This window comes from Numenius arquata, chromosome 25, assembly GCF_964106895.1.
Source record: "Numenius arquata chromosome 25, bNumArq3.hap1.1, whole genome shotgun sequence".
Taxonomy (NCBI): domain Eukaryota; kingdom Metazoa; phylum Chordata; class Aves; order Charadriiformes; family Scolopacidae; genus Numenius; species Numenius arquata.
Window position 1 is genome coordinate 3,568,465 of NC_133600.1, and position 27,371 is coordinate 3,595,835.

At 50.7% G+C, this 27,371-nt stretch overlaps 1 protein-coding gene across 3 annotated transcripts in view; it reads right to left on the minus strand.

The window, feature by feature from the left end:
* Positions 1 to 6,183: 6,183 nt before the first annotated feature.
* Positions 6,184 to 27,371, minus strand: part of PTPRS (protein tyrosine phosphatase receptor type S) — a 100,305-nt gene continuing 79,117 nt past the window's right edge. For 2 of the 3 annotated variants that reach the window (XM_074163559.1, XM_074163558.1), the window contains 13 exons: positions 26,572 to 26,619; positions 22,297 to 22,394; positions 19,447 to 19,570; positions 16,489 to 16,664; positions 15,801 to 15,920; positions 15,469 to 15,623; positions 13,229 to 13,514; positions 12,387 to 12,565; positions 11,315 to 11,441; positions 11,111 to 11,236; positions 9,932 to 10,086; positions 9,045 to 9,180; positions 6,184 to 8,571 (listed from right to left, as the gene is read on the minus strand). In XM_074163559.1, coding sequence (XP_074019660.1) covers positions 8,503 to 8,571; positions 9,045 to 9,180; positions 9,932 to 10,086; positions 11,111 to 11,236; positions 11,315 to 11,441; positions 12,387 to 12,565; positions 13,229 to 13,514; positions 15,469 to 15,623; positions 15,801 to 15,920; positions 16,489 to 16,664; positions 19,447 to 19,570; positions 22,297 to 22,394; positions 26,572 to 26,619 — 1,799 coding nt within the window. In that variant the 3' untranslated portion in view covers positions 6,184 to 8,502. The remainder of the gene's footprint in view (positions 8,572 to 9,044; positions 9,181 to 9,931; positions 10,087 to 11,110; positions 11,237 to 11,314; positions 11,442 to 12,386; positions 12,566 to 13,228; positions 13,515 to 15,468; positions 15,624 to 15,800; positions 15,921 to 16,488; positions 16,665 to 19,446; positions 19,571 to 22,296; positions 22,395 to 26,571; positions 26,620 to 27,371) is intronic. The other variant, XM_074163560.1, reaches the window with a different exon arrangement.

Below are 27,371 nucleotides of genomic sequence, written 5' to 3' on the forward strand. Positions count from 1 at the left end.
TATGTATCGCCATATACGTACCCAGATGGATGGTGCCCCAAACTCTCTTAATCGGGAATCTCTCTTTAATGACTGGAAGGGGATTGTGCCCGTCGGGGCCTCCCAGAGATAAAGGCGCGATGGGATGGCGACGTCGGGGGGTTGATCTCTGTGCAAATTGCAAAGGATCTGGAGTTGTCGCCTATATCTATAGGGGGGAGAGATAAATAGGCGATAGAAAAATAGGCAGATTAAAGATGGATTGGGATGAGTACGTTAAATGGCTGGAGAGAGCACGCTGTTGGTCTGTGGGAATGTAGCGCTGCTCTTCAGGCTCCAGCCATCTTCCTGCCTTTGAGACCATCTAGTAATTTGATTTTATTGTGAATATTTAATGCGAACGCAAGAGGCAGACGCGGTCTGTGCACGGGTGAGGTCTAAAGCAATCGCCGCCTTGTTTTAACGACTTGTGGCTGCCTGGTTATGCCCTGGTCACCGGGACGGTCTTGTCTTCAGCTTCTTTGTAATTCTCTATTCTTTATCTGCCATATCCTAAATGTGACTTTAGGATGTCCACCCAGAGATGTTTTAAACAACAGTAAAAGTGGAGGGGCTGTGCCTTGCCCCCCTCCCTGGCCTTGCCCCTCCGCTGGTCAGGAGTGAAGCCATCTCCTTCCCGAGGCTGTTCCATCCCTCCAGAACCATCCCCAACAAGAAGTGACAGGTCAAAGCAAAAGCAACATTTGGGATTCAAACTCAGATTTGTCTTTTGGGTCTCCATTGTGGGCAGAGCTGGGTCCCATCCTGCTTTAGCCGAGAGGTCGGTGTGTGCGGAGTGAGCCAAGCGTTACTGTCCCGCTTCCCGGGGATGGATGGATTTGGAGGTCGGGATGGGCAGTGAGGTCCGAGGACCACCCTTGGAGGCCAAGGTGTGGGGTGATGCTGTCAGCGTGCCAGTGTAAGGGGGTTTCACTAGTGATGGAGGCTCCTCTCCAGGTCAACGGGGTGTCTGGCTTTATGGGAAGAGTCCCATGGATCTGGGATGGCTCCGGTTGTGCTGGGAGTCAGTGTTGGCCGAGCTGAGGGTGGTGCCATGAGCGGGAGGGATGTGAGCAGTCGGTGGAAGAAGGTGGTAGCCAGGGGTTGGCTTCTCCTTTGGACCCTGCAGAAGTGATGGAAGCTCAGACAGGAGGAGGGAAAGCTGTGACGGTTCTTGGGTCATGCTCCAACGTGGGATTTGCTCTGGAAAGGAGAGGGGGGGGGTTCTGTGGGCTCAGAGATGGGGCGGTAGCGTGTCCGTCCAGGTGCATGTTGTGACAATAAAAGTGGTGGGACTTGTAGTTTCCTTCTTAGGAGATTTGGGAGCAGCCTGCACATATCCCTTTCTCAGTGGATGAACTTGTTGAGGCAGTAAGACAATTTTCTCGGCGCCTACGAGGGTATTTACTTTTTCCATTTCAGTTCTACATCTGTTCAGTTACTGACTTGGAATTTGCAACCCTCTTATTTAGGAGAAGGAATTGATTTCTCATTCTGTTACTGCTTCTCTTGGTATAATTAAAGCACATTGCAACACGAAGAGTTTCTCCTGGTCTGGGAACTGGTTTGCCACTTGGGTAATTCTATAAACCAAGAAAGGCTTTTCCTTTTCCTCTGGAATGTAAATTACAGTTACATCTACTTTAAAGTCTTTGTTCTGCTGCAGGGGACAGAGGGGGCTCTTGGTTTGGGTTTGTGCAGAGGCGTAGGGGCTTTGCAAACCCGTCCCGGAGAGATTTGGCATCCAGGCCGTTGCAAATTAAGACTGACGAACGAGCTGGTTTTGCCCAGCGTGGTGTAAATGGGAACTGGGACGAGCCGGGTCCCTCCAAGCCCTGGAGAAGGGCTTTCTTCTGCCCGGTGCCATCCCCCCTGCTCTGAGCTGACCCTCTGGCCCATCACTGCCGGGGCCCACAGCTTCATGTGGCAGCACCAGGTTGGCCGGGGGGGTCCAGGTGCCCCTCATGGCCCCGGCAGGATGTCCCCCGGCAGACGGAGGGAGGGACATGGGCTGAGGTGGCCAAACCGGAGTGGGCAGGAAGGGGTTGGGACGCGCCAGGACGTGGTCTGAGGTCTGCAGGTGGCCCTGGCAAGGGAGTCTTGGGGCTTGGTGGCCTTCCAGCAGCTGCACTTGAGCAGAAAAAGAGTAATTCAGGATTGACCTTTGGATGTAGCATAAATAGAGAGTTATGTTAAAGGGAGAGGACAGAGGGAGGGCTTAGAGGCATTTATCAAGCTGTGAAAAGGATCGGTGCACGATTTGCATATAAATGATGTCAGAAATTCTTTGAGATCCACCTGCTCTTGATGAGGGAGGGGAGCCATAGGAGGAGGGGGAAGGGTTTGACACTGAAAGAGGGGAGATTGAGATGAGATCTGGGGAAGAACTTCTTTGCTGTGAGGGTGGTGAGAGCCTGGCCCAGGTTGCCCAGAGAAGCTGTGGCTGCCCCATCCCTGGAGGGGTTCAAGGCCAGGTTGGAGGGGGCTTGGAGCAACCTGGTCTGGTGGGAGGTGTCCCTGCCCAGGGCAGGGGGTGGCACTGGGTGGTGGGACCAGCGTTGGGCAGGGCCAGTGTAAAATCTGCTGCTGTGGATACTGCTCCTCGGAGCAAACACTGAAATACGCCCTGGACACTCTCCATAAGGAAACCCGGGCTGTGGGCTGTCCTGGAGGGATGGATGAGGCTCCCTTCTCGATGTCTCTCTCACCTTTAATCTGCAGGTGAGATTCCCTCTGTGCTTTAACCCTGATCCTCTGTAAGGAATCGTATCGGTGTAGATCTAGAGCCCTGGTGACAGTCCTTTTCTGTAAGTATATTGCTTGCAATGATTTACTCCTTCCAGCGTGTGCATCGCTGCTGAACGTGCTGCAGAGCTGTCTCTTGGAGCTCATAGTAAAGAAAGAGTGAGACAGAGAGATTAAAAAAAGACCCTCAGATCAATAAGAAACAAGAGCTTTTCCTACTGCCCTGCTGAAAATGGGCATTAATGGACCATCACTTAGTGTTTAATTAAAATAAAAGGAAAGTGAGTGCGTGCCAGGTCTCAGGCTGGTGCTCTCTGGCAGAGCAAGCCCTGAAAGACTGAGTTTGCAGCAAAAAACTCGGATTTCACTTGCTCTTTGCAGAGGGGACCGGCGCCGGGTGCAGCCAGGGTGGACCACGCAGGTCCTGCAGCCTGGAGTCATTTCTGCTCAATCGCAGCAGGAGCTCATCGGTCTGTCGCGTTCAGAAACCAGTCAGAATGTCATTTCAGCAGTTCATGAGCACCAGTAAAAGGCAGCGTCGACGGGATTCTTAGGGCTGGATTTTTCAGCGTGTTCATGGTGCTGAGGCCGAGGATGTCCTGGCCTAAAGCAGAGCCTCAGCATCAGACCCGCGGGTTATCGTGTGTGATAAAACCAATCTGAAAAGCTTTGCAGCGTGAATTACACTGAGCTGAGTCAAGTGTTCCAGCCAGGAGGCTTTTGTGGAGCCGAGATCAGGTCTCTGCAGGTTCTCCCTTATCCCTCTTTGCCCTTAGGATCTTGTACCGGCATCTGCTCTTTGCTTATGGTCCTTGTGGCTTTTCTGCTGTGAGCAGGTATCTTTAGGTATCTAAAAGCACAAAGACCAGTGCAGTTTGGCTCAGACGGTCTGAGTCAGCCCTGCTGAGCCCTGAGCAATGGCTTTTTTTTGTTGTTTTTTTTTTTTTCCCCCCACCCCCAGGCCACCTTGTCACCTGTGGCCCATCCAAACCAGCCGTCTCCGCCTGTTCTGGCTGCAGGGAACCGCAGGGGTATTTACTGGGGTCTCAGCTCTTTTCCATGTCAGCGGGGGTTTCTCGGGATGGCCAAATCAGGACACCTCAGATGGGTTTTTCTGTGCCAGAATCATCCTCTGGAGCATCCCGGTGTGACCGTTGTTGAGTGAGGATGGAGGGCTCTGCTGCCTCTTTTCTTCCCAGGTGCTTATCCCGATCTTGTCTCCCCTCTGAGCAGGGGGGCAGCGTTGGTTACTGCTGCTCCAGACTCCACTTCAGTTTCTCCTCGTGTATTTGAAGCTTTGCACGGAGGGAGGTGATGGCAATCGGAAGGCAGGGATGGTAAATAGGGTTTTCTGAGCAATGCCACTCATGTTTCTTGACCTTCCAAGAGGAGCTGTTGTGGGACCGTCACCGCTGCTGTAGTCTCAAGGTGGGCTCAGTGTCGGTGTAAATCTTCGCAGCTTTTATAAGCTTTACTCTACTCTTGCACCGAGATTTCATTTCGTGTTTGTTTCTCTAACTGGCTTCCTGCCGTGTCGGTTGGGGTTTTTTTGGAAAGATTCACTTAGTCCCCAGCTGTTGTTCCAATTCTCTTTGTCGCTCACCTTCCCCTGCGCCGGGTGGGTTTTATTTCCGTTCCGTGAGGGGTTTGCGTCTCGACGGGAGGGATGGTCACGTCAGCTCAAAAAAGGGATAGACCAGAAATAAGAGACTGGTGAGCGGCGATGAGTGATTAGTGTCACGGAGAGACGGGAATAGTATTGCTGAGCGTGCAGGAGAGCAGGTAGGGGAGGGAGGGAGGAGGGGAGGGAGGGAAGGAGGGAAGAAGGGAGGGAAGGAGACTGATGAACGGAGCTTAGAAGAAAAATCAGTTTTTCCTTTCTATTCTCCAGTGATAAAATAAAGTGAGCATCAAAAATGAACACATGGATTGATGTAAGGGTGGTGAGAGGTGTCTGTCCCACCTTCATGGCTGATCTGTAGAGCTCAGGGCTACAAATTTTCTTTGAGTCCAGGAGATTACGAATAGTCAAGAATCATTACTATTCATGTAACTGCCTGGAGGTAACACATGTACGTGAGGCACAATTATAAACCAGGAGTTGTTTTCTTTTTATTTCATCTTTTTTCCTGGGCCATCAGGGTTGTTGCTGTTTGATGTTTGTTTGGTGTGCCCCCGACTTCATCACATTAGTGACAACATTTTGAAGGTGATGTAATTCCCTGGGCTCACAGCTCACCTGATGGTTGGTCACGCTTCTATGATAACTTGATATTTTTTCACTTTTTATTGTTTCTTTAAATCTTTTCTTTTCTTTCCCCCTTTAAGCTTGAGCCAAAATGCTGCTGGTGGTCTCTTCCTGGACCTTTCCCCTCCACACAGCCATGGGAACCTCTGGCTGTGCAACAAGGGAGATCTCCCTCTGCCGTGGCCATGACCTTCAGAGACCTTTGTTTTTTTGCTGACTTCTGCTTTGAGTCAGTCGGGTTCTTCACTGAGATTTTTTTTTTTTTCTTTCCCCTTGTCTGCAGGTGTGGAGCCGCCATCCTCATCCCGGGCAGTGGGGGTTGGCGGCCTCCTCCCACCAGGGCTCCAGACCGAACAGGGAAGGGGATGGGATCTGCTCCACAGGAGGGAAACATGGACAAGTCAGGAGAAACAGAGATCATCAAAGGTTTTAAACCTTAAGGTAGGCATAACCCATGCACCCGCGGCTTCTCGTAGAATCACATAATAGTTTAGGTCGGAAGGGACCTTAAAGATCATCGAGTTCCAACCCCCTGCCCTGGGCAGGGACACCTCCCACCAGACCAGGTTGCTCCAAGCCCCCTCCAACCTGGCCTTGAACCCCTCCAGGGATGGGGCAGCCACAGCTTCTCTGGGCAACCTGGGCCAGGCTCTCACCACCCTCACAGCAAAGAAGTTCTTCCCCACATCTCATCTCAATCTCCCCTCTTTCAGTGTCAAACCCTTCCCCCTCCTCCTAGGGCTCCCCTCCCTCATCAAGAGTTCCCCCCCAGCTTTCCTGGAGCCCCTTGAGGGACTGGAAGGGGCTCTAAGGTCTCCCTGGAGCCTTCTCTTCCCCCCCCAACTCTCTCAGCCTGTCCTCACAGCAGAGGGGCTCCAGCCCCCCCAGCATCAGCTCGTGCCCAAGCCCACCTGGCTGTAGTTAAACTCCAGCAAACCTCTGCCCGCGTCACTGCAGTGATTTGGCCAAAACTTCTCCAAATGAGCTCGTTTCTTTGCAACCACATGTCTGGCTTGTAAAGGTGGCCTATTTTTAGCAGGAGCATAAGGAGAGCAACCTGGTACCCGGCCCCGGGCGCCAGCAAAAGGGTTTTGCAGTCGCTGCATTTCACGGAGCAACCGCCCCCTTCGTTGCCCATGTCCACCAACAAAGAGCGCTGCAGCCCGGCCTTTCAGACAATCTTCCTTTAATACAAAGTCAATATATCTACATACACAGTGGTATGAAAACCACTTACTGTTTCAGTTTGAAATAACAGTGTGAAAGCAACAGCACTTTGCTCTCATACAAAGAAAAAAACCTCCCCCCTCCCCCCCCCAACTCGTCCAGTAAGATTTTGCTGCAACATACTTAGAAATTTGGGCAACTTTCACACAAATAAGAAGTAAAATCTCGAAGAAGCTTTTCGTTCGTTTCTTTTTTTTTCTTTTTTTTTTTTTTCTCCTTTTTTTCTTTTTTCAGTTAAAGACAGGAAATACATTGTTGTGGGGTTTTCTGGGTAGCACTTGATGGCCATGATTTACCCCTTTTCTAGAAAAGTTAAAAAAAAAAATAAAATAAAACCAAAACCAAAGGAAAAGTCCCAGGCAGGCGGTGTTGGGGGCAGCGCGTCTCGTCCCAGACACGCCGTCCTCTGCCAGAAAACTCCTCGTCGTGTGCATCTGCCAGAGCATTAAACCTCCAACCCAGCGCACGGACAGCCTCGGGGCGGTACCTCCAACACACCTTCCATGATACAAACAGTCGGTGTGCGCCCGCGGCTCCCAAATCTGCCTTCAGCCGCCGTAAAGACACCGGTGTTTCAGCTCCCCCTTCGCCCCTGGCCCCGGTGAAGAGCGGGCACCGCCGCCGGGGAGCGGGGTGGCACTGCCACCACGGCCGGGGCTGGTGCTCCCCTCGCACCCTGCCAGGGACACCTGATATGTCTGCCATTTAGAAGAAAAGAACCCCCCCAAAAAAAAACCAAAAAACCAACCAAACCCAAAAACCAAATCCAGAAAGGACGTTTTGTTCTTACATGAGCAAGTTAAACCTTTTAAATGGTAGAAAAGCAATATGTAGAAGTAGCAATTTGCACTGCATTTTTATATATCACAGCCATTACACGTAACATTTCTACAGTGAAAAAATAGACTGTCTTTGAACATAATATGAACAAATAAGCAAATTTTTTCTTTTAAATTCATTGACTGATATTCTTTGTCTTTTTTTTTTTTTAAAAAAAAAAAGGAAAAAATACACTATTTAAAAAAAAGGTAATGTCACTTGTTACAGTTACATCGATACTTTAAAGAAAGCCACTCACAGTATATGCCATTGAATGCATCTTACTCGATCTCTCCCAGTTATTTATACAGCGGGGGCGTGTTCGTAGCTGTGCCGAGGAGCCTGCTGAGACGTGGCACCGGGACAGTCCTGTGGGAATCTGCCTCATTCCCGGGAGCCGCTGTGGCCGGAGGCGAGGGCTGGCAGCCGGCAGCGGGTGGCTACTGGAAATCAATTTCTTACGGGGTGCTGCTGGGGGCTCCTTTCAGAGAGATGCTCCTGCGGCGGGGGCTGGCGGGGGTGAATGTGCAAAGAGAATGGGAAAGGGGCTGCCTTTCTTTCGGGGGGGGGGTCCCACCACTGCTCAAATTAATGCCTTTGTGAAAGCTGGATGTGCCGAAAAGGGGGAAGGGAACCGGCAGTGGGCGAAGCCAGCCCAGGGAAGCTGCTGGCTCTGCCCGTCCCAGCGTGTGCGAGGGGAGGGGGGGCCACACCAGCCAGGGCTGGGGGCTGGATCTCTCTCTCTTTCTCTAGAATTTTAAATATCCTAAAAAATAAATTTTGGAATTAGAAGAAATAAGGAATGTTCCAAGTATTCAAAATGTGAGCTATAAAACCTCTCGCGTGGCAGGGACATTCCGTGAACGCTGTTTGCAAGGTGCCTGTAAGCCCAGAATCATCCCACTGTTGACACCGAGGTTATTAAGACTCCAGCTAGAAGAACTCCTGACCCTAAGTTTGCCCAAGTGTTGAGATTTACTTCCTTTTTTTATCTGTTACAGAACACCTTCAATTCTGCAAGTGACTTCCTTTAAAGACTGCCAACTATATTAGTAAATAAACTGAACTCTAATGATGTAACCAAAGTCGGTTTCCTTCCCTTCTCCAGCGGCAACGTTTCGCAAGGTGTGTTTTAGCTTTTGGATCTGTTTCATGATGTCCATAACGTCCTCCACAGCGAACACCACTTGAGGTAACAAGAGCAGTTCACCACTTAAAGCAGTCCTTCAGCAATTCTCCTGAGCTGCCTCTTCACGGTCCAGGTTACAACATGGAGTTCCCGAAGGGGTGTTCCTTTCACTCCTTCCCCCTGCTCCCCAATGCATTGTCCGGATGAAAAGGTACTTCTTCTGATTCAGTTTTGTTAAGTTCAAGCGCTCCTCCTGGGTCAAAAGAGGCCTTCCAGGACTTAAGTGGTTGGTAGAGTCTGCACAACGGATGGCTTTTTATGTTGCATAGTGATCAAAACTTCCCAGATACTCCAGAGCCGCCTGGTAACAGAACTGGTACTCGTCCTGCCAACAGCAAAGAGAACCAGTTTCAGAGCCTTGAAAGAGCTCTCCAGGATCCCCCGCCCTGCCTTCCTGCTGGCATCTGCTTGGGCAGGAACCGGCTCTTTTATTCTCAGAGCTGCGAACCGCTGGGAAAGGAAATCCCATCCCTTTGTTGTTGGTGCCTCATCCCGCCACTACCCCTTCTGGCTCCCAGCCCGCGGGGGCTGCGTTTCGAGGCAGGTGAATCCCCCCGAGCTCAGAGGTGGGGACGAGGCGAGAGTCGGGGCTGGCAGACTGGGATGAAATCTTTAAGAGACTTTATAACAATGGGACTTTTTATTATTATTTTTCTATTACTTAGGTAAGATCAGCAGCGCAGCCTGGACTTGCTGAGTGACCTTCAGCCGAGGTTGTGGGAGTGGTTGGAAAGGCAAAGGCCACTCAGGCAGGTCTCTGCTGTGCCACCCCCGGTACCGCTCCCCGCTGCCCCTTACCTCCGTCTGCACCATGGCAGGTCGTTGCGTTCGCAGCATCTTTACTGTCTGGAAAATATCTACAACACCCTCATAACGCATTCTCTCCAGGACGATACTCAACGTGATGAACACTCCGGTCCTGCCCACGCCAGCGCTGCGGGAACGAGAGAAAAAAAAAAAAAAAGGAAGCTGTATGTTACGATGTTCAAATGTAAATCAGCTTCTCTAAATGCTGAGGGTGCGGCAGGGTTGAGCTATGTCTGTCTTATGAACATGGAGATATTAGAATTGGGGAGCCTCGGTCAGTCCTCCAGGAGGTAAGAAACAGTAAAACTGCCCGAGTGTGTGAGCCAAACAAACGTTTGAGGAAGCAAAATAAAAAAATGAAAAGTTTTGAGCAGTGGTAAACAGCATTCAGTGTGAAAATGAATAGTAATACATAACATTAAGCTTTTTAAATAATTTGAAGAATACGTCATCCCCTGCTGCCCAGGGGTAAGGAGGTACAATCCCTGGGGACATCCCCAGGGGGTCTTGCTGCCAGCAACCAGAACCCAGCAGTGTTAGAGGTGCAGAACTGGGCTAAGACTGGTAAAAACTACTTCCAATCCTGCAGGTCAAATATGGATTAACGCTGTGGTTCCCATCTCCTTCCGAGTATCAGGGTTTCATACCTGGCCCCCAGATACGAAGGCTCAGAGGCCCTGGGGGCAGTGCCCAGGTCTGAAGGGAGGGGGAGTTCGGTTCACAGAAGCAACAGTATTTGGCACCCCCCCACCTCCAGACACCCCCAAGAAATCCGCCTGCAAAGAGGGGGTGGGAAAGGAGGGAGATAGCTGTAGGATTTTATAATTCCTTCTGCTCGTTTGCGTCCTCAGCTGAATTTGGTGTTTCCACGTGCCTACCTGCAGTGGACAGAGATGGGGCCGTCCTGCCCAAACTGCTCCTTGGTCTTATGTACCTGCCCGATGAAATCGATAAAACCTTCTCCTGATTTTGGCACGCCTTGTTCTGGCCAGTCAGTGAACTGGAACTGACGGACAGTTCGTGACTGACCATCCTGGGGGAGAAAACAGGAATATTTAAAACATTTTGTATTTATGATACCAAATACAAAAACCAAAAAAAATCCCCCACTTTGTTGCTAGTTCATTAAGGGGCACAAAAAGAGGCAAGTTGGTGTTATAATCAAGCGCAAATGGATGTATTTTCTCTATCTAATGATGAAGCTGCTCGCGCTGCAGCTGAGGTTTCTGGCTCTCGGCAGAGATCTGCACCCCTGGCTGGCTCCCACCGCGGCAGAGGCTGCACAGATGGAGTCTTCAGCAAAGGAACTTTCAAGGTGAGGTTACGGCCTCTCTATCAATCTCGAGACAGAGTTGCCACGGTGTCAGAATTACAGCTGACAGGAAGATAAATCTTGTTCTAGCAGGACTGATGAGGCATCCTCCTTCCCAACCTTGCAAATAGAGTTATCAGCTTCTATAACGCTGGCAGCCTCCAAAGACTCTACTCTGAGAGTGAGGGTTAAGTTACATTTGCTAAACAAATTTCAGAAGGTACTGAAATATTCCTTCAGAGGAGAAATCTGACATGGAATCTAAGATTACTGGAGTATTATTACGAGTAACGGTGGCTCCTCTTAAAGCCTGAAGAGCACGTTTCCTGCAGGGTGCAGAGCATCCTTTGCCAGTCTGTGTTTTTATTAGCTGTTTGGGGGATACTATTTTCTGCTTTCATCAACTTCCAATAAGCCGTAAGTAAAACCAAAAGCTGGGCACATCTCTAACAAAGTGACTCACTACTGTGATTACTGAGCAGAGGGTAGAAAACTACTTTCAATCTGTAAGAAGATGTATTAAAGCACAATCTATCTGTGTTGGTGTGTTCTGTTCCTTGGCACGACTAAGCTCTCCTCCACTGATGATAATCCCAGACTTTCACAGATTTTACACCTCACTCTTTCTTATGGGAGCCAAAACACGCCAAATTCCCTTGTTTTCTGTAGGTCACCTTCCTGACTGCAGGGTTTGAACCGCCCCAGCTCCAATCCTCCAAGCCCAGACTGGGCAGCACCCACTCACCCTGGCATCGGTGACCTTGAACTCTCGCAGGATGTACTGGGGCATGTTGTATTCAGCCATGGGATCTACTACGAAGTACTGGTACCGGGCAGAGCGCTCTGCTGGCCAGTACTGGTGGCACTTTTCCTGCCAAGGGGACAGAAAGGTCTCCATTAGCCCTTGTACTGTAGCTGCCCCCCAGGCTTGTCCTTAGCACACGCTTACCCGACCCATCTCGCGAAGCTTGGTCAACATCACGACGATGGTGGAGTTGTTCTCCCACAGCATCCGCCAGAAATCCTCAGTGGTCTCTGCCAGCGGCCCCTGGGTAGCGATGTACGCCTTCTGCTGTCTGGAACAGAGCCAAACACAACGGGGGAGTCAAAGGGGTGTGCGCGGAGAACTGCTTGGGCAGAAGCTTTGGGAAACACATGGAAAAACTGGAGAGTAGGAAAACAAAGGGAAACGCTGGGGAAGGACTGTAACAGCGCAAGGTCTGAAGGGGCAGGAGGTGTCTTTGGTGTTAATGGTCCAAAAAAAAAAAAAAAAAAGCCAAGGTGAAGCTTTCTCCAATTACCATTTCCAAAAGTAAATCCAGATTAATCTAATACGATACCCTATGTGGAAGATGGTGTAGCACGTGGTGTGCTGGAGCCTTGGTACCAGAATCCATGTTTTCTGGGCCCAAGTAGCACCAAGAATCCAACCGCCAGGGATGGAGATGCCCAAATGCTGGTGCCAGGGCCAGGACTGGCACAAGCATCTGGGGGTGAGGAATCATGCACATGGAGTCGCTTTCTTCCCCCAGTTTGGGCTCAGCTTCAGCTGGTCCAGCTCTGAGCACACCAATGGAGGCTGCAGCTCCTGGGGCTGGAGCACACGGCGTGTATTGCCGGTGGGAAGCTGTCAGAATTGCGACGTCCCCAAATCACTGAAGTAATAAAAAGGCTAATCTGTTTTTAGAAACCTCCCAATGGCAAAATCCACCCCCTCACTGATACTCTATGTTTAGGACCTGCAGCTGGAGAAGGGTTTGCTTTGCCTTAGGTGAATAAGTAATTTTAAGAGCACAGAGAATAAAGCTTATCTGAAGACTGTGTTTACATCTGCCCGTGGGTCGCTGGCCATCAGCAAGAGGGAATTTACCTCCAGTACTGCCCCACTGCGCGCAGGATGGAGAGGTGGTGGGCCAAAACAACAGAATTCTTGTGATAAGACCTAATCCATCCCTTGTACTTCTGTCTCCTCGGACTCACACACAGAGAACCCCCCGAGTGGGGCACGAGGTGCTGTTTACCTGTAGCCATCGATGAAGCTGGCATTGATGTAGTCTGAGCCCTCCACTCCTCTGATGGGCTGAAGGCAGACCCGCGTGGTCTCGTATGGCATGATGTTGACGAGGCGGTTCTTGAATTTGTTGCATGGGAGGTTGGCGCTGATGAACCTGGAGGTGTGGGCTTTGGAGTTGGCAAGTCGCTGAAGGCAAAAGCAGAGGCACAACCATTTTTAAGCCATTTTTTTTCCTTGAGCCCTGTGGCAGTCCACTTAACTTGCCCTCTGTGTTCCACCACATAAGAATCACAGAATGGTTATAGAGTTGGAAGGGACCTTAAAGATCATCGAGTTCCAACCCCCTGCCATGGGCAGGGACACCTCCACTAGAGCAGGTTGCTCAAAGCCCCATCCAGCCTGGCCTTAAACACTTCCAGGGATGGGGCAGCCACAACTTCCCTGGGCAACCTGTTCCAATTGTTCTGCCTTGTGTGCCCTCCTTTTTTTTTGGGGGTAGGGACTAGCGTGAGACCATTCCCCCAGCAAAACTTTAAAAGGGAAAAAAAAAAAAAAAAAAGAAAAGAAAAGAAAAAAAGCAGCTTAAAAACCCAATCTAAAGAGTGAACAAATTCAATCTGGATTTGAAATGACCAGACAAGCCTCCTGCAGTGGCAGGTAGTTCTCTCCCCTGGGAACTGTGGTAGCCTAAGTCAGAAAAGTAATTACTTCTCTAACATGGAAGCAAAAAGCTCCCATCAGCCGTATAAAGGCTCCCTGCCACGAACGAATGCCAGCAGAACAAAGCTCTGCGAGGAATACAGAGCCTTCCCCAGCACCTGCTGGCCCCATTCAAGCATCTCCCAGTACCTTGAACTCCAGCTCCATGCCCGTCACGTGCTCCCCGACTTCGATCTGTGCCAGTTTCTGGATGTAGGTGTAGAGATTCCGCGCTGGGACCTCTGTGTTGCCGCAAGCAACAGCCTCCAGCAAGGCATCGTGGATAAAGCTGTACTGGTCTTCTGTCTGTACCATGTAGTTGCGTTGTGACCTCATGAGGGTGACGTGCCCATAAATGTCCACCGTCTTCTCGTGTTTTATCCTCTCCAGCATGGCGTCGATCACAATGAAGCAGCCGGTCCGTCCAACGCCCGCACTGGAGAGAAAAGGGGGGGGAAAAAAAAAAAAAGCAGCAATAAAGCGTTGGACTATTCTGCCACTGCAGAAAGATATTCCAAAAGGCCACCCACGCACGAGGATGTTTCCACTGGCACAAACAGCAGCAGCAGACACAGGGTAGAAGCAGATGCACAAGGCAGAGAGTAAACAACAAACGCACTCACTCAGTCACTGGGAAGGAACCAAAGCCTCGTGAACGCGGCTACTGATGGACCCAGGCAAAGGGATTCCTGGCAAACCACCCAACTGCGTGGGTTTCACAAATCCAGCCGCTTCAGAAATTTTATTTTATTAAAGGAATTTGCCTAATGGAACTGGTGCTGGCGAGTGCTACTGCCCACTCCCCTCAGTGTGCTGCTCTTGACCGTGCTGGAGGGTTGGGGACAGTGGCACTATAAAGTCACTGGTGCGTGAGCCCAGTGCTGCACTGGGCCCGGTAAAGCCCGCACTGGAACTACAGAGGTGTCTATCTGAGCCCCACCTGGGCCAGTGCTGCCAAACCCTCATCTTCAGCAGATCTTCATCTGTACGCAGAAGTACAGGGGCTCAGACCCAAAGAGTCCGCAACGTGCAGAGGTTTGTGTCGAGTCTCAGCTCGGTTTAGCAGAAGCTTCCCCAACCAAGTTTGGGCTTATGTCACCCGAGGACAGGACAGAAGATGAAAAGGTGCCTCCGGTGACGTGCCTTTTGCCCCTCCGTACTGATCTGCCCCCTTTCTCCTGCCTCGTCATCAATGACATCCCCAGGGCGAGCGCTCTCCTGGCAGACGCACAATTATGACAATTCTAGGTAGGGGGGCTCTAGGCTTGAACAAAAGGCTGGCACCATCTAAGGGCTTAAAAAGCACATTTAATCACTCAGATCTTTCAGCAGCTGAGAAACTACTGATGTTGTAATGAATAACATGCGTCACCTCTTTTCCTAAATGTTTTTGCGCATCGAGGTAACATCAAACTTGTGTGTAATGGCATTTGTGAATCAGCAGGGCTCTGTGGGTCCGTGCGTTTGCTGCTGCTAATAAAGGGTTTCCTTTTACTATTCCAGTGCAGTCCCTTTTTTCACAAAGCCCCCTTGATCTCTGTTAATTAGACTGCCTCACACCTGAACCAAGCAGGTGACTGGAGCTTTGGCACGAATTTAGCAGCTGATCTGGGAGCTGGTTCCTGCACGTCGTGAGCTGACAGCTCTCTTTATTCATTTTCTGAGAGGTGCACGATAATTGCCATCTGCAAGGTTAGTGATAAGTTGCCCACTTACAAAGACTGTTTAAATGGCATCCTCTAGGAGAGGCAGGATTAGCTTCCCCCAGCAGCCTCTAAAATTCAGATGTCTTTCCTCAGAGCCGAGTAACCTGCAGGCTCCTCCACACACTCTTGAGGAACACAGGGATTTATCGAAGTTGAGGCTGCAAGCGTTCCTCGTTGGGTTGTAAATTGAATTAGGGAACGCTGCCTGCCCATAGGGGCCTTCAGTTCGTCATTATCAGAACGGCTGCAGCACTCAAACCCCCCCCTTTCAATCGCTGTCAGCTCTGCCTGTGACAGCTGAGGCAGCGCTGCCTCCCGAACACCCCATGCAGCAACACCGAGCAGCTTCTCGGGTCACACTCCATCTTCTTCCTTCCCGCTGTGACAAGAAACAGCCCCTACACGCAGAACCAGACACCGGGAGAGCACGGGGCGCTTCCCGTTCCTAACAACATCTGAGTTGGTGCAAACTAAACCATTCATCTCAGGAAATTCTGCGCCCAACGGAAACCCCAAGTATCCTCCTCAGATGCCGGCCGGGAATCCACTTTACAGCACAGCTCTTCTCTGCTGGGTGCTCGCTGGGAGACCGTACGTGTCTCCCTGGTGCAACTCAACATCCTACCGAGCTTCTGCCTCCCTTGGAATGGCCCCGTGCGAGAATTAAGTGAAGGAAATCAGTACCTGCAGTGCACCACAATGGGACCAGCGTCAGGGGGGTTGCAGGTTTTCACCCGTCTCAGGAAAGCCAGGAACGGGGTGGGATACTCGGGTACGCCGTGGTCAGGCCACGCCGTGAACTGGAACTGGCGGACCTCCCGCTTCTCACTGGAACCATTCTGCAAAGATAGACGAGCACCAGGAGCAAGGTGAGGTACCAGCACCAGGAGCAAGGTGAGGTACCAGCACCAGGAGCAAGGTGAGGTACCAGCCCGCTGCCGTACCCTGTGCTGCGTAAGGAGAGCGCACTGTAGCCCAGCTCCAGGAAAAAAAAACCCGAGCGGGATAAAGCTCACCTTATGGAGGGAGAACGTTCGAACGCAGAATGTGGCCAATTCAATGGTATCAAGTAACGTCACTTGAATCATTCCATAGGTGTCGGTACCTCGGCCTGGCCAGTACTGGTCACACTTTATCTGGAAGACAGGAGGGATTGGAAACCACTGGAACAAACCCTGTGCTGGCAGGGGAAGCTCTGCCCTGACATTACAGGTGAAGCTGGCCAGGTCACAAAGGGGAGGGAAGGTGCAAGAAATATCTTTCCAGAGAACCACGACAGGGACAGACCCCGCATGAAAAGCTCCTCCTGACTAAGCACAGGCTTTGATGCACCGCATCAATCATCTAGACAATAGACTGGAATGATCCTGAAGATTAGAGGGAATGTACTGGGGCTTGTTAAACAAGAGAACTGAATGTGAAACTTGCCACATGATTAACTCCGAGACAGACCTACAAAGCATGCGAAGGGATTGAGCATCCTCTTCTCTTGGAGCTGCAAAGGAGGCTGCAGCTTTCCAGGGTGAATGGTTTGTGTTTTTAAAAGCACTGAATCACTGAACTTTCAGGGTGCTGGCAAAGCAGGCAGAAATCCCCCACTGACAGCGAGGTGGGCTGCAGATCAAAGGGATTTGCTGTTCCCCAACCCTACCCTCCAATCCCCCGGGATTATGACTAACTAGTCATCCCTCTCATGTGTCTTACCCGTGATTTCTCCTCCAGTTTAGTCATCATAACAATAGTAGCTGAACGCTGCTCCCACACCATCCTCCAGAAGTCTCCGAAGGTCTCTGGCAGAGGCCCCTGCGTGGCAATGTAGGCATTCTGCTTCCGGTAGCCATCGATGTAGTTGGCATTGATGTAATCGCTGCCCACAATTCCTGTATTAAATCAGAAAAAGCCAGTTAGTGGGTGGAGCGGGACTTGATATAGTTGGAAGCACGAGGAGATGTTTGCAGGAACGTCGTTAGAGAGAATTCTCCTGCAAAACCAGCAGAGCCTTCATGGTCTGTGGGTTAGAATCACAGCTGGGAGTAACAGGCTCTTTGCAAGTTCTTCCCAGCTAAAGCTCCTGCCTCAAAGGTCTGCATTGCAGGGAGACAAATAACTTCTTGCAAAAGATATTAAAGAGACAACATCAAGCCTTGAAATCACGGTCTTCTTACTAGCGTTGCTAATAGGAGCAGAAGTCCTGGCCTAGGGCTCTTGCGTCACTGGTCTCAAACAGGACACGACCAAGTCCTTGTCCCAGATCACCCAGAGTCCGGGCAGCAAACGCACCTGGTGGATGCACAGTCTCATCCCAGGCAGGGAGCTACAGCTGGACAGAGCAAGGGATGAAACCAGGCTTGATTCAGCCAGTAAAGGCTTTGAAATTACAGCTTTTGACTTGCTTTAAATTGTCCGCTGTCATTTTTAGGAGTGGGGATTTTTTTTTTTTTTTTCCTCTTCGCATGAGTTACAGGCTATTGAGTTACAGCTGCTTCGCCTCTGTCCTTGCTTGAGGGGTTTGATGTGAATGGCAGGAGGTTCTGCCAGCGTGAAGAGGGTGATTGGGACGCGGCGGGAGAAAACTGCTCTGAAGTTAAAATGGACACTGGCAAGCGCCGATGTTCAGGTTGAGCTTTAGAGAGCTCCGAGATTGGCACGGAGGAGCCACGCTGTTTGGCGATCCGGCCCGTTCCTAATTACAGCAGAGCGGCTGGCAAGGTTGGCAGGTTTGTGCTAACCTATGATTAACTCGGTACAGAACGCTTAACTCGTGTCTCGAGGGGGAGCCAAGGCTGGGGAGCAGTCCCAATATGAAATTGGGTTGCTAGTCCTCATCCTGCCGTAGCAACAGACATCGCCGCTCCTGTTGGCGAGGCGCAATCCACGCTGAATTGCCTGCCAGTCCTCAAGGGTACTCGGTAATTTCAGCTGCTGGTAGAAATGGCTTTTGATTAAATTTCTGGAGGGTTCCCTGCCCCCCTTTCCTTCCCAAACTGAAATTTCAGGAGGGAAGGCGGCTGTGCAGCAGCAGCAGGAACGCGATCAAGGCTGAGCTTCCGGAATTAATCTCCTCTCCGGCCCCCCTCGGGTCCCCTCTGTAATTTAAAATGGTGGCCGTGAGCTCCCGCAATGTTTCGCTGTGTGACAGGCCCAGTTACAGAGAAGTCACAGAATTAAAGCCACTACTTCTTCCTGACCAAGCAGACGGCGACAACCTGCAGCCTTGACAAATCCAGATTTAAAACAAAGAGAAAGCAACAACTAATTCCTCCAACTCCTTTCATCTTCCAGCCCTCAGTATAAAATACTGCCTGGTAGGAAGGACCACACCAGCCAAGACGTGTCAGAACCTCTCAGATGCTTGAAAATTAAACCTTGGCCCATGGTACTTGCCCCATCGGTCCCTGACGATGCCACCTGGGCAGAGGCAGGACGGCTGCCTGCATCCATCCTCCTGCTCCTTCTTCCCAAGAGCCGAGACCAGCCCAAAGTGTCCTTCATTTCCACACTTGTGCTCGTCTCTCCTCCCTTGAATGACAAGGCAACTTTTAAAAGACTTTGCTTTCCTTGGCTCATCCAATATTAATCTCGGAAGAAAAACAAGCCAGAACACAGTCATCTTCACAATGAGGAATGTTTAAAATCCTCTAATGGCAGACGAGACCGATCCAGATTTGAGCAGCTTTTTGGCAAATCACCGTGATCTGTTGTTACCTCAGAACAGCTCTTCCCGTGTCCCTCACAGTCACCTCAGCAGAGGGAGATTATTCTAGCAATTCCCTTGTCACGAAGGCCCCTGAATTAACCTTTACATTCACCAGGGGGTTATTAGGACATCCCATATCCTCTCTGCTCAGATGATCAGCTCTTGGCAACACAAGATTGGCCTTAAATGCTTTATCTGTGCAGCACAGCCACACGCAACCCGAGCCGAGGAAACTCGAATGTCATCTCAGCAGCAGCGACCAGGGCAGGTGCCCTGTTAAACTCCATCTCCTCTCCACCAAAAGCCCCTCTTACCCGAGCCTGCACCAGAGCAACTCTGGCAAGAGCCACGAGTCGTGAAATTTAATGTAAATTTTCTGCCTGCACCATCACTCGCGTAAGAAGCTCAAGAAACAATTTATGACCTGCCAGGCTAACACTAACCCCTTCTTATTCTCAGCCTTTTAGGGGCCAGGACGGCAGCAGGAGCTGCATATCAAGTGATCTTTATGTCTGTACAACTCAGCAGCCACATCTCTGCTACGTTGCTGGCACTCACGTTCGTACAATTAGCCCCGTGCTTACTTCTCGTTCATCCGCCGTACGGATACACTCCACGTTCCCTGCCACCCCCGTCCCCGTCCCCGCTCTCTCTGAAGCGCGATGTGGTCTGAATTCTTCCCCTTTAGTCAGAAACGTAACGAGCAGGGATCTCCAAGTAAAGGAAAGACAGTTTCTTGATAAACCAGCCCTTGAAATGAGAGATTGCAGCTCCAGGGAATATGTCAGTCACCAGAATTTAACAAATGCCTGGTTTACAGAGGTATCTCCTGCCTGCTAAACTCCCAGGGAGACGCTAAGAGAAGAATATCAATAGAGGGTAAGAGGAAAGGGGGAAGAGTGGGTGCAGGATGTTTCCCTGCAGCAGTTTCAGCCTAACACCCAGGAGCAGGGATGCCACAGTACCTTCGATGGGCAGCAGGATGACGCGCGAGTGGTCGTAGGCAATCACGTTCGCGTAACGGTTTTTGGGCTTGTTCACTTCGAGGTTGGAGTGCTCCCAGGTGAACTGCTGGCCAGGGTCAATGGACTGGAGGGATTGGGAAAGAAAACAGAAGAGTCAGAGAGGAGAAAAGCAGCAAATCAAGCTCCGAATACCTTGTTCTGCACGGGACAGATGGTGGCTCTGAAGATCTAGCTGAGGGACACAGCATTCACCCTCAAGAACTGATCTTTGGAGTGGGAAAGCCCCAGCCTGGTGGCGCAGGGTGTTCACATCCCATCTCCCCCAGTACACCCAGAGAGGCACCCGAGATAATTCCCCCTCTGGCACGATGCAGTGCAACCCGGTGACAAAAGCATCAGTGCAGTTTCAGGCTGCAATAGAGAGGCCTTGGGTTGTGCTTCTGCCGAGGCTGCACGGGATTAGTTACAGCCCTGCGGCACCGACACTGATTAACGGCCGGCAATTGGGAGGGAACAGGAACAATCACATCAGGATGTATTTATGAAATGATGAAGAGGCTAAATCTGTGCATGGTTAAACTAAACAATGATTAAGAGAGCATAAATATACCAGTGTCTTGGTGAGTGCTAATACCTGGGGAAGAAGATATTTAAACTAGGACAAGGTTTATAACCAGGTGTGCAAGTGGGATATGAAACATCAGGGAAAACCCTCGGTGTCGTGGGCAACAGGAGGGGACGGGGCTGCTCCATGAGGAGCAGAGACAGCACAGACGGCATTATTTGGGATCACAAAGCCTCAGTGCCGAAAGTCTCCCGGTGCAGAGGGGAGGGAAAGCACCCTGGGAGGCTGGCAGGGGCAGGCAGCTGCCTGCTCGGCAGGGTGGGATGAGAGGGTTTCCCCGGACAGAGAAGGGGTAAGGACCTGGCCTGAAGAAACTGAATCAACACGTCTTTTTCCTAGAAGGGATGAAGCAGTAAACAACGAAAGGCACTGGAGAGAAAAATCCTCTCTGCCTCTCCTGGTGATTTATGCCAGGTTTGGTGGTTGTTTTTTTTTTTTTCCTGAAGTCCAGCTGTCCCAGATATGGAAATTAGGTTAATTACGTTTACCTCTAAATCCTCAGCCAGAGAATTAAATAAAACAAGGGCTTAATTCCTTCATCATTTTGCAGAACCCTAGGGGTTTGCCTCAATTGGAGGCTTGGCAGGAGCGTGCCGAGCTGTGTTTCTTGCTGCTCGCTCTCCCTCTCCCCGCTCCTGCCTGGTGGGGACGGGAGCCCACAGATGCCTGCCGGGATTTGTCCCCTTGGGCTGGCAGAGGTCGGTCCTTGCCGGGCTCCCGCTGCCCTCCCCTGCCTGCACCGACCCCAGGGCTCCCCGGGCACAGCTCGGCCCCGGTGGTCGCGGCAAGGCCGGTACAAAACCACCGTCACAAACGTCCTCTTGCACTCTCACCGCGGAGCGTTTCTAACTAATGGGTATTTATACTGTTGTAATGTGTCTGTTTGCTCTCTATCCCTCTAATCTCGCCTCGCATTCATTTCATTAGCGATGTTTGTTTAGCTCTGGCTCTCCCACTAGAGGAGGTTGGGCTGGAACGAAGCCAGGGCACTTGGGATATTGCATTATGCAAATCACTCTTTGAAATCTGGATTGAACATATTAACAGGCTGCTGCTCCCCCCCCCCCACCCTCCCCGCACCCCAACGTGGGGTGAAAGACCCCGGCAGAGCAAACGTGCCTTCTCCCCCGCGCAGCCTCCCCTCCGAGGATGCGGAGCTGCGAGTACAGAGATGCTTCCCTCCTGGCGATGGCTGCAAGGCAGACGGGGGAGAAAGCATCCCAGAACCAGTCCTTTGTTCAGGAAACACCCCCTCGCTCTCTGCCTGCAAGCACAACTAGGTGGTCTAGACTAGTTATCGGTCTAAAAATATCGGGGCATTTTATGTCTTTGAACAATAACAACAAAAATGCAGTCGTATGTCCAATTCGCAGTGAAAGCAGCCCGCATACCGACGGTCCCGGCACTGGGATTTAACCAGTGCTGATGGAGCCACAACATCGTTTGAGTTGGACAGGAGCAACACACAGCCCTTCCCCGTCTGGTGACAAGGACGCCGTGCCACGTAGCGGCAGTGCTAACGTGGGGGCTACGATGCTCTTCATCTTCCCTCCTCAGCTTCCCCTGACCCGTCAGCCCTGACAAGGTGGGAATTTTACAGTCTGGGATCGTCATTTGAAATGCAAGTCCAGCAGCCACAGCTGGTCGCCTGCAGGAGCCCATTTGAGTCACCAAACATCAGCAGGAAGGAGAAAAAAATGAGCACAACCCCCCTAGACAAGACAAGGAAGGTACAAATCATCCTGTGTTCTCAGCCTTAGCCCCGCGGCTGCTGATCACATCAGCTGGGGAGGACTCACTGCTCATCTCACCTAACTTCAGCTATCTAAACCTGGCCTCGGCATTCCTTGGCTTGGTCCTCTCCATGCTCAGCAGCAGGACACAGACACCCCAAGGACAACCCCCATCCCGTCGGTTTGGGAGGGGTCACCTTCCACCTTCCAGAAATACAGCCCCTTCACCAAGGGAGCTCAGACCCTGCCCGAGGTGCCCACTCTTTGGACAGGAACAGCTCACGGACCAAGCCTCTTCAGTTCTAGATCATAAAAAAGGAACCCAGCAAAGCACTGAGCGAGTACGGAATTTTCAATACATAAATAGCTTTTTCTATTTCCACTAACCAGATCCTTAAAATGAAGCTATGTTTATTTGGATGAGGGCCCTGTCTGAATTTCCTAATTCCCTGGCTCTCCAAAACCACGCACGGCACTCGCTCTCGCTCGTACCTCATACTCTTGGGACAATTTCAGGTTATCATTAGCTTTGAGATGCTCTGTGTGTTCAGCCAGCTCGGAAACGGGGATTGGTGGGTGGCTGAGCATACCTAAAAGACAAGACAGCAGGAAAAGAATCTCATTTAATAACAGCTAAAATTCACAACCGTTGCACATTTTATAAGAAAGAAGAAACAAGGAAAGAAAAAAAAAATTACAATGTAAGATCTGCAATGAAAGTAGGGAGGTTAGAAGAGAAGAATTCAGGGCTCGAAATTGTGTCCTTGGAAGTAAAAAATAAAAATCAAGGAAATAAAAAAAAAAAATCCAGTAAAATGAGAGTGTTCCCATGATGGCCCCATTTTCAATGTGTAAATCAGAGCAAAACAAAAAAGGAAAATCCAAAGAGCAGATGCGTGTTAGCGATTCCAATAGTGGACTTAAAATGAGCAAACGCTGCCAGAGGAACCTACGCAGCAAATGTTACAGCACCCGCAATGATCATAAACAAACTCCAACACAAAAGAAGGGAAGGGGCAGGGATCCAGCCAACCGTGGTGATGTGGGGCAGGGGAAGGGAATGCAGATGGGGGGAAGCAGGAGAGGCTTTTCAGGATATTGTCCTTGGCTCTGTGAGCTCCTTGCTGAGCTTGTGGTCTAACCTTCGCCGCTCCAAGAGCGTAACCAGGCATGGGAACCGGTGGATGATGTTCCTTCTCCAGCGCAGCCTGCAGATGGCCAGCGCTGCTCTGTCCTCGCCCTCCCCTCTCCACCGGTGGGGCAGGCTGTACCGACCCCCTCGTATCTCTCCTGGGGGGGGGGTGTCATTACCTTTTATGATGAAGAGGCAAAAGATCCTCTGACCCTTCGCAGCCTAAGGGATGGGAAACTATTTGCTGGGGAGACCGATGCCTCGTGACCCTGCTTTACCTGCTGCCCTCGCAATTCTCACCAACGCTTCGCTGTGCTCGTATTGGGGCAGAGAGAACTGCCAGGGAACGAGCCTCTCTCTTCTCTGAGATGTCCTGGTAGTGGGAGGGCCATGCTGTGTCAGACTGAAGGCACATCTCAGCCACGAACTGGGCTGAGCAGTGAAGGCAGACTGGGTTTGCAGTCTGAAGTGTGATCTGAACATCCCGCTCTGAGAGGGGCGGATGGAGCTCTGGAAAGAGCAGGGATCCTTCCCATCCTATCATCTCAAACAGCTACGCTACAAATCGAGGTGGAAAAGCGCTCCGTGCTTTGCTCATCTGCATTGGATTATGTTTTCCAAAGGCTTCCCGTGCCGTCTGCCAGCCCATCCCGCTACAAACGGCAGTGGACAGGCGAGGACAGCAGCATGTCGAGAAGCCCTGGGCAGTGCCCGCAATGAGGAGGACAGGAGTGGAGAAGAGATGGAAGCCAGGGAGAATTTCGAGCCCCGTGGGTGTTGGTGTGTGACAAAGCAGCGGCGGTGGCAGCAGCATGGTCAGATACTCTGAAAACTCAGCACACAGATGGCAAAGCAAGCATGACATCCTCAGTTTTACAGTGACTTCTGGAGAGATGCTGCCTCCCCCAGGCCTGGGGACAGGACGAGTCCGGCACAGAGTGGGGATTTGAGCCACCACCCCAACAGGTTTCTCCTAAGCTATCTACACATCTATTTTCAGCACAAGGAAGTCTGGCTGAAAATAGAATGAACGGGGGGGAGTAGACCAAAAAAGCCCACAAAAATAACCCCGAAGTATTCTGGAGGCTGCGCCGGCTCCATTCTAGTCTGCTGAGCACCAGGGCAGAAAGTCCCTCCCGGCTCACGGAGGAAAAGCTCCCGGTTAGTCTCTTGCTGTCCTGTTCCCACTGTACCTGGAGAAGGATTTCTCCTCTGCTTCCCACCCTGTACTGGAAGGTGGCTGCCGTCCCAGTACCACAGCAATGGATGCAGACTGGGGGTGTTCGGAGGAACTGGTCCTCTCTCTGCCCCCCTGGGCAGAGATGCCACACCGGCTGAGATGCCAGAGATCAGAGACCAAACCAAGTTAATATTATAAACACTCTTCTCGCTCAGTGTCTGTCCTTCTGCCTCTGAAAGGAAGGGCTGAAGAGGGTAGCAAACATACCTCGAGCTGTAGCATCAGAGCAAAGCCAAACCCTACTCAGAACAACTTCTGGCAACTCAATAAACCATCTCCAGCTCTGCGCAGGTCCCCCCCTCACTGACTTCTCCCCCCCCACCCCAGGCTGGGAGGCAGCTCTCAACCTGGCTGCCAACACCTAACTCTGCTGCAAAAAGCTAGAGATTATTTGCTGAAGCGTGCTTAGAAACAGTGCCATAAATTAAATCCCAAATGATGAACACATAGGTTAAAAGGAAAAAAAAAAAAAACAAAACACCAAACCCACAATTAGAAAACCTAATAATAATGAGCAAGCAAGAAAAAAAACCTTCAGATTCTCTTTGGTTTAGAAGTCATGGAGCAACACGTGTCATTCCCTCTGAGCAAGCAGGCTGCATGGGAAAGGCCCACTGTGCCAGTCTGGAATGAGAAGGCACATTCCCCTTGAAGGCATTTCACAAGTTTCCTTCATAAAAGCTCCAGGAAAAATCCTCTGTGACCGGCTCCTTAAAACCAGCTCTGTCTCTGTGCTGGCAAACATCCTGCCCCCACCTCCACCCCCCCTGCAAACAGGCACTGGCTGAGAGCACATGGGAACTTGCCTTGTTTTGCTGCTGTTAAAGACAGAAATCTCCTTGTCGGATCGATTTCTAGGGCCCTTTATAATAAAAGGAGACCGGAAACCTCTGCAGCGATAAACACTTTCCTGGTCAAAATGCCAAGCGCATCGGGGTTCCCATTAAGATCCAGGAGGAGTTTGACATTAAACAAGCCAGGAGTGGTACTTCCCAGTGGTACCAGCCGGCGCTGCTGCGTCAGCAGCTTCTCTTTTGTCTGCTTTAATTCAATATCTCTTATTTAGACATGAAGGGGAACGGCTGGCAGGTTCCTCTGCTCAGCAGCCTCCTGGCTACCTGTGGGGCTGCCACCAGGGAGACCTCCAGCAGCAGAGGGACCGGGAGCTGAGGATCAGCCAAGGACCAGCACGGCTTGAAAACCCCCACAAACCCCCTCAGTCACAATAAGGGGGTTGAGGGGATGTGGCAGGTGGACCGGGACCGTATCGACAGGAGTATTCAATACCAAAGAGACCGATATTTGCATCGAACTGTTCAGAAAAATGCCCCAGCCCTCACATCTTCTCCGAGCACGAGCAGCACCTGTGTGTGATTCTTCACGTTTGTCAGCTAAAACCTCACATCTCCTTCCCTGCCCAGCATAAAAAAACCAAAACCCCAGAACTCAAACCCACCCAGCAAAGCTGGGATCTTGGCTTCTAATGGGGATGAAGTCTTTTAGAGCCAGTCTCATCTAACATTTCAATCACTTGAATCTCTCTAATCTTATCACAAAAGACTTGATTCTCTGTGCGCCAGCCAATTCGCCAGAAACGCCACCCTCACATCTGCTACATGGGCCAGAGCCCATTTCTCCTTGGAATATCGCGGCGGCTGGATGGCACCCGGCATGAAACCCGGGGGGGTGTGGAGGACCGTGGAGAAGCCGCCGGTCTTTGTGCTCCTGGAACAAGTCGATGCCAAGGAACAGGCACCTGCCAGCGATGGGAAAGGGCCCTTTTTCTCCGCTGACATGAAAAGGTGCCCGCGCGGCTCTCTCCAAAGAGCGAGGGGATCGTCAGCTGCAGCTCCGGTTTTCTCTTTCCCCACGTTACGAAGCAACGAAGACAAAACCACGGGCACACACACACACACACACGAGGCTCACACACCGCTGCACAAAAAGATCGCTCTCTGCCCGCGAACGAGCACAAGGGACATTTAGCCAAGCTTCAGAAATGAAAAAACATCTTCGACAACGGGGAGAAAAAGAAGCCTCGAAAGCCAGGTCTTTCTCCTGAGACAGTAAAAGAGACACAGAAGGACAGACGGCGTCCCACGCTGCTACCGGGGGGCTCTATTCTGCTGCTACTACCCTTGTCTTGCAAAAAGGCCTGTTGTTTGATACTGTAAAACTGGAAGCGCAGTTCAGACAAACAGATGGCACAGAAAAGGGATGAGATGGGCAAACACCGCAGGAATACAGAGAATTCGGCAAAAAAAAAAAAAATAAAATTAAAATAACAGGAACAAAACAGAATTGGAAAGGAAAGCGACAGAAGAGAAAAAAATAATAATGGGGGGGGGGGGGTGTAAAATGAAACCAACAGGAACAAAAACACACAGGAACTAACTTTCAAAGTCAAACTCAGGGTCACTGAGAGGGCTGCTCAGACCAGAATCTGCAGAAAACAGTAAAAAATAAATAAATAAAATATACACTTTTTTTTAAAAAATTTCATGCTAATAAAAAAAACCAAAAACCAACATAAATCTGAAGAGGAAAAGAAAGTTATTTTTTGTGCTGATTAGGCTAGGACAGGATGTCTAAGATGTGCTACGTCTTCCCCTCTCCGAGCTGCAGAGATGCTCACACACACTCCCATTCCCGCATCCCCCCTCTATTTTGCTCCTGGGGACAGGATCAAAACTCTCTGCTGGCTGGACCCTGGGTCATCTGGCTGGAGAGGAGCCTAGAGACCCTCTTCTAAACCACAACGTGTTTAATTCATATGGCTTTAATTCAGACAGCACCTATGGAGTCTTCCCCTGCAAACTGCACCGCGATCTCTCCACCGTCACCAACACGCTTCAGGCTCTGATTTTCCACCCATTTCCAGTTTCACCCAACTCTCTGCAAAATTCTGTGGGAGGCAGGAGACCGACTCTCCCAAACCCTTTAAAACCTTTTCCCGCTTTACGAACTACATGGCAGAATAAACTAGCTAGATTAGATAAACTCTCAGCTAGATGAACTTAGAAGGCAAAGGTGGCAGCATCCTTCTACATGGTTTCTACATGGTTTCTACACGTAGATGTTTTCTACATCCTTCTAGACAGGACAAATCTGGGCAGTCTTCTGAGATGTTCAGACCTTTGCTGAGCAGAGCCTTAATGGCAGGTTTGCATGTCTTGGGTACCTTTTACAAGCCTC